At 44.4% G+C, this 12,319-nt stretch overlaps 1 protein-coding gene across 10 annotated transcripts in view; it reads right to left on the minus strand.

Annotated features, from left to right (window-relative positions):
- Positions 1-421: 421 nt before the first annotated feature.
- The window catches only part of SIPA1L1 (signal induced proliferation associated 1 like 1), a 510,536-nt gene continuing 498,638 nt past the window's right edge, over positions 422-12,319 (minus strand). For 8 of the 10 annotated variants that reach the window (XM_044924786.2, XM_044924785.2, XM_044924791.2 and 5 more), the window contains 5 exons: positions 11,466-11,712; positions 8,104-8,250; positions 6,636-6,750; positions 3,550-3,634; positions 422-2,414 (listed from right to left, as the gene is read on the minus strand). In XM_044924786.2, coding sequence (XP_044780721.2) covers positions 2,271-2,414; positions 3,550-3,634; positions 6,636-6,750; positions 8,104-8,250; positions 11,466-11,712 — 738 coding nt within the window. In that variant the 3' untranslated portion in view covers positions 422-2,270. The remainder of the gene's footprint in view (positions 2,415-3,549; positions 3,635-6,635; positions 6,751-8,103; positions 8,251-11,465; positions 11,713-12,319) is intronic. The other 2 variants (XM_044924792.2, XM_044924790.2) reach the window with 1 other exon arrangement.

Here is a 12,319-nt window from a genome sequence, read left to right on the forward strand (position 1 = left end):
CAGTAGATTAACTTTCCTAATTATATTTTGCACAGTCTAATATTAACAGGCATTTGTATTCCCTGAGCATATAACATCTAACATTGAGAGCTGGGAGATGCAGGAGACGAGTCCAAAAATGTGTTGGTCTCAAGGAATGACAATGTATGGAAAACACACATATGGATAATGAAGAGGGAACTAATTATAAAGTGCTATGCAAATATTAAATTATAAGCAGAAAAGGCAAATCAGGAATTCTCTATGGATATGTGAATAGAGAGTAAAAAAAAAACTTCTTAAAATTCTAAAAGGGACAAACTTTCAAGAATCATCTTGGGTGATATGGAATGTGATGGAAAAATAAAGATACAAGGAGGGTCAGTGAGATATACTGGGTGGTCTTTCAAATAAGAATACCTCAAGCAATAATACCAAAGCATTTTAAAAGAGCGTTTAAAATGAATTTTATTATTTGAATTTTACAAGTAGTCTTTAAAGGCTTCAAACAAGAACTCTGTTGCAAAACTCTAATAAATAGCTTGCCCCAAGTCCCCAAACAAAATGTAAGACAAAATAAAAACTAAACTCAGAAGGATAAGCAAGACTTCAGAATGCTTGGATGTTAGTGCTATTTCTCATTTACAAAGAAATATCAGGCAATGTACAATCTCCTTCATACAAGTCAAAGAGAGAAAGAGACAGACAATTGAGATCTTTACAAAGCACTCCGAAATCTTCCTATTTCCATGAGAGAAATGTCACCAGAAAGAAAAAAAATCCCATGAAGAAGTCACAATTATGAATGAATTTGTAGCATAAAAGTCTGGTGATGCGGGTTGGGGGAGAAGAGGGGAACTCCACCCCATTTTTTTTCAGGGATGGAGAGAGGAATGGGTGGAGATTATTTGGGGCAGGGAACTTCTGAGCAGATACCGCTGGATTGCTGAACATTCCCTTAGACCAGAGTCACCACTGAAGGGTGCAGGTGACAATTTGGTGACAACTGAAGGCAAGAAACAAGGCCACCAGGGGCTCCCCCGGGGCCTCTCAACACTAGTGACCCAGTGTCTCTGTTCTGTGCAGGACCAAGAGCCTTGGAACGATGGCCAGGGGCCCAAAGCAGCTGCATCACTAGACAAGAAAAGCAGCACATCAATCACTTCTGCAGCAGAATCCTGCAGCTGGCCACACAAGGATGCAGGAAATGCTGGGCAGAAATTGTACACGGGACACGCAGGTCTCAAAAGGCCATTCCATCATCACAGTCATTGCTCCTAACAAGCAAGGATTAAAGTTCACAATTTAACATTCATTTTTTTCCTAGTTACAAATACTGGTAAAGTCTTACCAATTCATCAGTAAGATCATTTTGAACGAGCTAAAAATACAATTTTGCCACATTGATAACTTTAAAAATCTCAAACAGAAACTATCCTTTTGACCAAAATGCATACAAATCTTAAGATTTTTTTTAGTTTGGAGGAATTCTGAAACCAATTACTGTTTGGACCCAGGAAGTGATAGAAAGGCTGATTCCAATACAGAGGGACTCACTTAAGCCAAACAAAGGGCTCCGGCTCAGAGGAGCACACAGCGCCTGGGACCATTTTCCCAGGGAAAGGTAGGAGGGAGTAGTGATGTCATAATGCAAGATGGAAAAGGGGCGTGGCCCATAGGCTCTGTCTCGGCCTCTCTCTGGTTCACTGATTTGTTAAGTACCCCAATCCTGCTGATCTCTGTAAGACAGGGACAGACATCACTAGCTCATGCACAAGCCATTTGAGGGAGGCAGGTATTTTCTGAAAGCACCTCCCTCCCCAGGCATTTTTAGGAACAAAGGTAAGGAAATCCCCCTCCCCAAATAAGCAGTTTTAAAAAAAACTTTATTTTCCTAGGAACAATGACATTTGTCAGGATAACAAAGGAAAGCTTGGATTACCTGAAATAGATAAGAAAGAGCTGTAATAGAGGCAGATGGGCCAGTGTCGGGGGGCAGGGAGGGTCCTAGGCCCAGCTTCTTTTTAAATACATAACAGATAAAGATATTGTGCAAAAAAATAAAGACATTCACATTTTAGCAGTTAAACTTTTATTTTACTTTTTTAAAATTTTTATTTACCTTTTTCATTTTCTTTTCTACAAAAGGCAGATAATGATTGTTGATCTGCAATTGTCAGGCTGTGCACTCCCCGAAAGGGGGCAAAGTCGGAAGCTGGGGCAGGAGCTCAGAGGGCGCCTCCATCGGGCGGGACTAAGGGGAAGGCAGCCCTGCGGCCGCCTCTTCCAGCCTAGCTCATGTCGATGGTGTTGAAGACCCACTCCGTGAACTTCTTCAGCTTGTCGGAGGCATTCTGGGACTCCTCCTGCAGCCTCAGGTTGTCCTCTCGCAAGTGCTGAACCTCCGCCTGAAGGTGAGCTTTGTCTTCTTTTTCCTGGGAGGGTGAGCAGAGCAAGAGCACTAAGAGGGTGGTCCCGTTCTGCCCAGCCACTAGGCGTGGCTGCGGATCTGTGTGCCCCCATTCACTCCACTAAACAGCTGACACGGGGCCTGCCACTGGGTCTTCATTATTGACGGGCGGATTTCTGCAGGAACTAAAGCCTGTAGCCGACAATTTTTATTTTGGCTGGCCCCAAATTATTTCACTGACACTCTGCAGGTTATTACGTTCAATAGTTACACCTGATACACCTGCAAAGTCTTCTCCAGCACCGTGGGTTTCATTTTCACGTTCCATATGGGAATCAATCACTAAGGTTTTTTGTCTTTTTGCTGGTCTAATAGTCACATCGTCTGAATCAGAACTATATTTTGAAGAACTATTATCTTCTGAGACGCTAGTATATATGTCACTAGGACAATCAGAGAAAGTATCTGCATCAGATTCACTGAAAAATTCTTCCTCACTCAATTTCGCAGTGCATCATTTTTGAAAACTTTATGGAAATAAACTTGCATTTGTAACATACACAAGGTTGGAACAAAAACCCAACAGCACAATGTGAATGATAATGACAATCCATCATATGGTGTAGATGGTCATGTTAACTGTATCACTCTAAAAGATACTGACATATCTCCAGTCAATAATATGTTAAGATGTCCTCACCCAGGGAACAGGACTTCCAGAGAATGTAAATACATGAGTGCATAGTTTAATGTCTGTTAAGTTATAAGGGCTGTCTTAATAATATAAAGTCACTCAAGAAACTAACAGCAACTGGTTCTTTTGGTGCAGAAGCCTGAATAACACTAAGGATGTGTGTGTGCATCTGGGCTGTGGATCAGGGGTGAGGAGGTTGGGATAGGGCCCAGAGGGGGCTGGCTGAGGTTTAAAGGCATTTTACCCAAAAAAAAGGAATGCTTTTTCTGTATACATATGACAATGAAAGCCTTCTCACACTAGGCGTGTCAGTGGGAACCAAGCTCCAAGCAGACCCCTAAAACCTGTGTATTGAGAAAGCAGGGAGAACACCCACAACTTATTCCACTGACACTGCTGACAAAGGGCGCTCTCGGTTCAAGGCAGCTTGCATGGACAGGATAACCTGCTTGGAGAAGATGTTTACCTTCTTCAGATCTTCTCGAAGCATCTTCAGCATACCTTCCAGCTGGTCCACTTTTGAAGCCAGAGTGGGAGAGGAATCTTTACTGCTGGGAACAAGAAACAAAAGACCATGTAGGCAGGAGTTCTCAGTGGCTGGGTTTGTTTGGTGTTTCTTTTCTTTTTTTTAAAGGGGTTGGCTGTATTTATAAAATGGTTTTCAATGTCAAATCACTCAGTATGGTGACACAATGTACATTTTCATTTTTAAAAAAGGGAAATGGCAGTCTGAACAAAAGGTAATACAAGCGTGAACTACAGCCAATCAATAGCTTCCTTAAAGATTCTGCATCTTTGTGACAAAAAGGATACGGGACAATACATGCAAATGGTCTCTTTGGCAGCACAAGAGGGGCTTTCTGGCAGACACAACTGTCCAACAGTGAAATGAATCTCTTTAGCGGCTTTAAGAAGAGTTGCTCCTCTGTGTGTACCTGTTGGGTGGGGCAAGGCCTTATCTTGGGGCAACCCAGGTAAGTAAAGCCTGTGGCCACTCAACCCAGTGGCAGCTATGTTATTGCATCCATCTCTTAAATATCTTTAAATATTAAAAAAATAAGACTACATCTTTCAGAAGTTTTTCATACGCACGTGTGCTCAACTGCTCAGTTGCATCGACTCTTTCCAACCCCACAGACTATAGCCTGCCAGACTCCTCTGTCCATAGGATTTTCCCAGGCAAGAATACTGGTGTGGGTTGCCATTCCCTCCTCCAGGGGATTTTCCCCACCCAGGGATTGAACCTGGGTCTCCTGCATTGGCAGGCAAATTCTTTACTACTAGTGTCTTAAGCTCTTCACTATTAAAATGATCAGCAAACTCTAAGGCCCACAACTTTCTCCCATTTTAGTGCTAAAAATGCTTCTAAGCCAAAAGGAGAGGAGGCTAGAGGAAAAGAAACGTGTAACCGCCTGGACAGACCACACAGCTGGGCAAGGGCCAGGAGACCTATCAACTCTTCTTCACTGACTCTTCTCTACTTGAATTCAAGCCTCCAAAAGTTTTTGGGTGAATTCTAGCCAAAGACACCACCTCAGCCTCCCACAAACAAAGAATCTGAAGGCTCCCATAGAGACAAGAGGCAGCTGCCTCTTTCCAGAGGTCAAGGGGAGGAAGAGGTGGTGACTTGACAAATGCTTGGCATCATGAAATAAGAGGTGCTTTTTATTTTGTTTTTTAATTAAAAATTTTTTTAACACCAAAAACATTCCATGCCACCATGCGCCTGTTGTAGATCTAGAATTAGCAGAAGACACAGACACAGCTTATTTAAAGTAAATTTACTTTAAAAATCAAAAGTTCAAGTTAGAATTCCCTGACCTAAAATAAACTGTGTCCATGTCCTCAGCAGGCCCAGCATGGATGTCACAAGGCTGTAAATAAAATGGAATGATAATGACCTCCCAACTTCTAAGGCAGGATGACCAATTAAAACCTGACAGTGAATGGATTTTAAAAGGGAAGTGGTCAGCTGAGATCTACAACCTCACAGGCCAGTCTGGATGCACTGAAGGCCAAAGATGTGACAGAACAAGAGTGGTTCTGAGCAGAAAACACTGATGCTGGGGCACGACTGCTCTTCACAAGCCCCCGAGTCCACCGTCCCCCACCTTTGGGAGGGCTGACGCAGCCTCGGCAGGTTGTCAGTAACTCTCAGTAGCCTATCTTGACTTTTGAAGGTTTGCAAAGAAAAGTTCTGTCTGTGACTATACTGATCATCTTTAAAAACATTTAACTTTATTTGCATTTGCTCATCCACACTGAACAAAGGAAGACCTAGTCATCACCCTCATCTTAGGCGTCTACAGATCCTACAAAGATTTAAGCACTGTTTAATAACCCTTTCTCACGAGAAGTCTTTGCTCACTCAGACTTCTCTTCACCCTACATTTAGGGCTCTCCTCTGGACTCTGCACATTTTTAAAAAAAGTTCCCAACAGCCAAATGAACCACCATTTTACCTCCCTAACTGTCCCAACAACAGGATAAATGAAGCATCTGTCTGTTACACTCACAACAAAAGATCCATTACTCTGATACTTTATCCGTGAAGAGTGTTTCCTTACAGACTTGCTTAAGTCTTCGGGCACAAGTCCCCAGTGTATTTGTACAATCTATGCCAACCTCACTCTTCCTGTTACTGGCAGTTTCTGACCAAGTTTTTATAGATACCCGGATTCTTGTTGTTGTTTAGTCACTAAGTTGTGTCTGACTCTTTGCGACTCCATGAACTAGCCCACCAGGCTCCTCTGTCCCTGGGATTTCCCAAGCAAGAATACTGGAGTGGGTTGCCATTTCTTTCTCCAGGGGAATCTTCCCAACCCAGGGATAGAACCCGTGTCTCCTGCTTGTCAGATGAATTCTTGACCACTGAGCCACCTGGGAAGCCCACATCTGGATTCTTAATCATCCTCAAAAGGTTTTAAGAGATTTCAAACTGATGAAATCATTCTGCATCAAGAGGGCTTACTATGACTGTTGGGATGCTTTTATATATAGAAACATCACACATTTATCCAACAGCCTCACCATTTGCAAACTGATGGGAAAGTGAAAAAGTCAGCCTCTACATAGTTAGGAGAAGCCAGAGTCCATACTCTTTTCTTATTTTACATAAATCTTACTGACCCTGGTGACCCACTTCTAGCGTAGGTCTAAAGCAGAATGTTGGGAGTCGCTAAGATGCAGGCTCATTTACAAGCAGGACCTACTGACAGCTTCAAAATGGACAGACTCAGACTAAATGCATAGGATAAATATCCAAGGATATTTAGCACAAACGATTTCTCTTACTTAATAAACCCTGATAGCATAAAAGTATTATGGCATTAAATAATGAATATTCATAATGAAGTCATCAAGAACAGTTTAAGGATGTTTAGACTATTTGGCTACAAAGCATTCTAACTAAAGTGCAATGTCTGGCACTGCAGTGATGAGCTTCACTCAGGTAATCGGTGTGACCACCATCGCCCCTTCCCCACACCCGCTCTGTCACTAGCGGAGGTGATACATGGTGTAGAGTGGTGCTCTCACCACTGGGTGACTAACCTGCTGTATGACTTCATCTGGACAAGGGCCTGGTCCTCAAGCTGGTCACTGCTGGGTGCAGCACTCAGAGGCCGATGGTTTTCATCACTAGCAGCAAAGAACGAGGCTCTCTGGACTAGAAGGGAGAGGAGAAACCATTCAGAACTGTGGAACCACATCCTGAGCCCTATCGAAGTCAAGAAATGACCGATACTCACAGTCAAATCTAATCACGGGGCAAGAATGCATTGGAAACTTTATTTTTCCCTTGTAGGAAATTTTCTTTTTCTTTTTTTTTTTTTTTAACTGTTTTAGCTGGAAGAGGATAGTAACATTATGATTTCTCTTTTTAAAATAGTTGCTGTGACTTGATTTCTATTCTAGCTTTACCCTTGCTTATAAAAGTTGCATTCTATTGTTTCCCTGGAAACAGGCCTTGTGCCAAATTTGCAGACCAATGCTTTCCACTCGGTGACAACACAAAATGTATTCAAGAGCTAGTACTGAGATTCTTGAAGTATGTTTTCCGAAAAGACTCCTGGCCACCTTGGTGGGCTTTAGCTTAGGTTCACACCACCTCTGTTTCAAAAAACACTCACTTTAAGCCTGAGCCAAGAAACAAAATCAAGTTTTAAAAGAATCTCTTATTAAAAAACCAAAATTTCTTTGCAGCAGCATGGATGGACCCAGAGATTGTTATACTGGGCTTTCCATGTGGCGCAAGTGGTAAGGAACTTGCCTGCCAATGCAGGAGATGTAAGAGACCTGGGTTTGATCCCTGGGTCAGAAAGATCCTTTGGAGGAGGGCATGGCAACCTACTCCAGTATTCTTGCCTGGAAAAATCCCATGGACAGAGGAGCCTGGTGGGCTGTACCGTCCATGGGGTCACAAAGAGTTGGACATGACTGAGAGGCTGACAACAATGACAAATGTTATATCCACATAGGCGGCATTACTTTGAGTTTTTTCTATTTCAGCAGATCAGGCCAGCACTTATCTAATAAGGGCCTGCATTTACAGGGCCACTGGCTTAATGCAAGCACTTGCCAGTGGGCTGATGTAGGGATGAAGCAGGCAGAAAGTACACACGCCATCACTCCCCTGAGAGAGGAGTGAGAAGGGCAGAGGGGCCAGGGCCGGGACAAGCATCCTAAGGATGCAATCGTGCGTTGAGCAATGACGTCTTCACGATGTGATGAAAAACGCTCCCTGGACACGTGCTATTTTCAGTTAAGTGACAGCTGGGATGCCGCTGAGCTCTGCCCTTCCCAGATATGGGGAGGTGAGGCACCTGTGTTACGAATTCCCACTTAGAGGAAACCCTGGATTCCACCTGGTTAAAATCAACAGTGTGGGCCCTGAGTGTTTGAGAACTGCTAGCTCAACTGCTTTCTGGCTGTGCTGAAATGCGTGTGTTGTCAGCGAGTCCTGAGCACTGACACTGCTCCTGACCTGCTCGTGGCCCAGCGGGGTGGTCTGCGGACTCACCCTCGTAGGCCTTGGCAGCGTCCACCAGGTTGGACCAATCCAAGTCTGCAGCAGCATCGGGCAGGGGCATCAGGCCGGGGTCGGGCATGGGCGGCCTGCGGGTCTCCTGGACGTCGGTGAGGGAGCTGTCCGAGGCTGAGAACTCTCCTGTAGGAATGGATGAGGGATAAGAGGCTTCAGGCCCACTGGAGACCCACTCAAAGTTTTACCCATTCTCTGTGACCAAAGCAGATAAGTCATTTGTCACCTGGAATCAGTTTCTAGTCTAACAGACCATTAGCAGTCACTCTAAAGCTGAGCAGAACTAGGAACTGACTTCCTCCAATCTTAATTCCTTTTTGTGTAACCTCCCAGTGTCCCATTTCTAATCGTGTGGGTCTGGGAGAAGTTAGTTTTGCACTGAGTTAATGCGTCTGCTTTCACAGGAGCTACTTGTCTAACAGAGACCCAGGGCAGCTTTGGCACCTCACTTTTCCTCTCAGAGTCAAGGGATTCAGGCTGGGTTGAAGGGACCTACTTCATCAGAGCGCTGGATTTTGCAGCCAGACCAGGGAGGCTTGGTGATGCATATTTGAGGGGACCATAAAGCCAATTTTTATCTGCCTTGGAACCTGGGATCTGACTCCCTCCATGTGGACTCTCGGCATCCCTGGGACTGCTGAGGGACAGACGTATCCCTGGCTCGTGTCTGCCTTGTGTCCCAGGGATGGTCCACTGGTTTCTGCAGTTGGATGTATCCAGGATAGTGTGAGAACCAAATCAGAGCATGTGAGAGTGGGTGCTGGGTCGCTCAGTGGAGTTAATGTTGGTTCACTGGTGTTGGCATCCTTTTCTTTCCCAGGGACATGCTAAGCAACTCTTGGCATCGATTTTCGATTTACAGCGGTCCGACATCCCAAACCCCTTCTAACATGGCAATTTTTAAAAACACAAATATTAACCTATTTAACACTCAGTAACACTCAGTCTCTGCTTAGCCTGGGGATGGGCAGAATGAGTGCAATGAGCCCCTCTGTGCAGTGGAGGGCACACTGCCACCGTTTAGGTTCACAGAGGTGGAGGAGACGGGCCCAGGGCTCAGGAAGTGTGGATGCTCTCATTGGGGCAGAAGCTGTGAGGGCAGAGCGGGTGCCTCCATGGGAAGGGCCGCCTCATAATGTGACCATGACACTATAATCCACTCAGACACGGGGCCAAAAGCGAGGCTCTCAGTTAAAATCTGTAAGCGACTCTGGAAGTAACTGTTTACAAGGAGTTAAAAAGTTCTGCCAATTATGATAGTCTATAAACCGGAGTATATTTAGTGCTTGCTTTCCCTTGCAAATTACATAAAGGACTGCTCTGCAGTGCAGCTGCTAGTTGTTAATGTGCTTAAAATTACCAAAACTATGAGAAAATGGAAATCAACAAATACTGCCTGATATTAAAGGCTCAGTTCTATTTAAACTTGCTCCCACCAAGGGTAAGAAGCTGGAATAATTTTTCAATTAAAAAAAATTGAAGTAAAGTTGATATATAATGTTGTGTTAGTTTCTGGTGTGCAGCAAAGTGATTCTATATATATATATATATACATATACACACACACATTTTTCAGATTTTTGGAATAGACAGTTTTGTTATGTCACACACAATCTTTCTGCTTTTTTTTTATCTCTGGGTCCTAAATTTCCATTTGGAAAAAAAAAAAGAAGTTTCCTATTCCCCAAATGCATCTTGGTGGTGGTCATACACATGAGGTCAAGGATGGCAGCCCACCCAGGACCGCTCAGATTAGGGTATGGGATACTGAGGCTGCTGCCTAACTGTTGGGAAAGCAACAAGAGGTGATGGAGGGGCTGCAGAGGGTGGGCTGCCCCATCCCTTCCTCAGGGCCAGCCCTTCAACTCCAGGCATCCTCTGTGGGACAGTAAGAACAGGTGGGAGGCCGGTGTCCAGGCTGCTCTCAGCACGTGAGCTTCTAGAGGACAGGGCCTACTGTGACATGCCACATGCAGATAAAAGCTTCCCAGAGGGCTTATTTTTATCACTATAAGGTTAAAACAAAAAGAAGTTTTGAGTGAAAGAAGTTTCGAAGTGAAAGAAGTATTTGACGTAGGCAGGAAGTTGTACGAGGAATGGAATGGAGAGAAGGGGAGAAAATAAGGTTACTATTTAGGTCACTACGAGGAGGCGCTTCCTAGTGTCCAGATGGTAAAGTGTGGTCAGTTCATGTGTCTACTTTGATCCCTTGAGGGTGGACTTTTAGAGCAAAGAGAAACCAGGTTCACGCTGTAGGTGGACCTCCTATAAAGAGGGAGGAGAGAGAAGCTGGTGTGACCCTTGAGGGATGTCTGCCCTGGAGAAGGGGACTGTGTGGGGAACAGGACCAAGATGAAGAGGGACAGTCATGGACGTGGGTTAGGGGTGCAGGAGTGATGCAGGGAGAAAGCAAACTAGGAAGGCAGGAGATTTAAAATACTGCTCCAGTGCAAACTGTTACACATAGAATGGATAAAAACGAGGTCCTACTGTGTAGCACAGGAACTGCATTCAATATTCTGTGATAAACCGTAATGGAATTTAAGAATATACATATAAAACAATCACTTTGCTATGTAGCAGAAATTAACACAATGTTGCAAATCAACTATACTCCAATAAAAATGTTTTAAAAAATGAAATTTTGTCATCTGCAATAACATGGATGAACACTGAGGGCACCGTGCCATTGAAAAAAGAGAAAGATAAATACTGTATGATCCATCTCACTTATGTGTGGAATCTAAAAAAATGTGAGCTCATAGTTACAGAGAATAGGTTGGTGGTTGCCAGAAGGAGGGGTGGGGGTAGTAGAAACTGCTGGAGGGACTCAGAAGTACAGCTTTCCAGTTATAAGGCATTCGTGGGTATATAATCTATATCATGGTGACTACTGCTAATACTGTATTGCATATTTAAAAGCTACTACAAAAGTAAATTTTAAAAGTTTTCATCAAAAAGAAAATTTTTCAACTGTTAAAAATTAAATTTTTAAAACCTTTTAAAACTTTTAGTTTAAAAACACTTTTAAACTATGTATGGTGGCAGATGTTAATCTTGTGATCATTTTGCAATATATACAAATATCAAATCATTTTGTGGGACGCCTGAAACTAATCCAAGATGAGTCTTGTGGTCTGGTGAGGCTCAGGGTCCGTACCCTGTGGCTGGGATTCTAGGTGAGAGGCTGAATGGCGGGGCAGGGAGCCCAGATAACCTGAGCGAGCAAGCAAGCAGGTCTTCCTCTAATTACTATCCTCGAGCAAACTGAGCGGCAGGTGTTTTGGGGGATACGGGTCATCAGCAGCAGGGCTGTTAGCTGCAGCTGAAGACAGGCTTACCATGTAAGGACTTCATTCCCAAGGTGTATGAAGGCCTCCGCAAAGGAAGAGATGTGGGGAGAGAAGGGTACGTGCTACTGAAGAGGACGTCGTTGGGCAGGGCCTGGTCCAGAAGTGAAGCCCTCGAGGTGAAAAAGTGCTCTCTCTGGCCGCTGTAGATACTCTCGTCGGACAGCGTTCTGTGCAAGGCCCGCCTTGACGTGGGGGTGGTGGGAAAGGGAGACTGAGGGGAGGAGAGTGCGTGGAACTGAAAAATAGCATCAGGACAGCAGAAATCACCTTTCTGGGTCACACACCCACGACCCGGGGTGCAGGATAGGCGGGTTAGCAAAATCACTCTCATAGACACAACCCTTCAAATCCTGGAGCCCAGAAAGGAGGCCTCAGGGTCCCCCATCTCTACATCTCCAAGAGTAAAATCAGAGTTCCTGGTCGACACAGCCTCACCGCCCAGCATGTCAGCTGCAGCTGAAGAGCGTTCAGTACAAGATTCAGATATGGGATGAAGCGGATTCATCACTATTGTGTCATGGTTACAGCAAGACTTTAAGAACAGACAAATATGGGTTTTATTTGAATCCCATGTCATTGACCAAATCATGTTACCGCTCGGAACCCAATTCCTCATCTATGAAATGGGGGCTTGTCTATGAAATGGGGGCACGGAAGCACTCAGGATTATTTTGAGGATTCCAAGCAATGCTGGATTGATCACAACGGCATGCATCAGTGGTATTCCGAAACTATGTTATGGTCTCCAAGGAAACAGCCACAGCGCCGGAAGGTATCCTCAGAAGCTTGTCAAGTGATGCGTGTTTGCCAGGCAACAAGAGCCTTTGATCTTCACAATACAG

Source organism: Bubalus bubalis, chromosome 11 (assembly GCF_019923935.1).
Source record: "Bubalus bubalis isolate 160015118507 breed Murrah chromosome 11, NDDB_SH_1, whole genome shotgun sequence".
NCBI classification, from domain to species: Eukaryota; Metazoa; Chordata; class Mammalia; order Artiodactyla; family Bovidae; genus Bubalus; species Bubalus bubalis.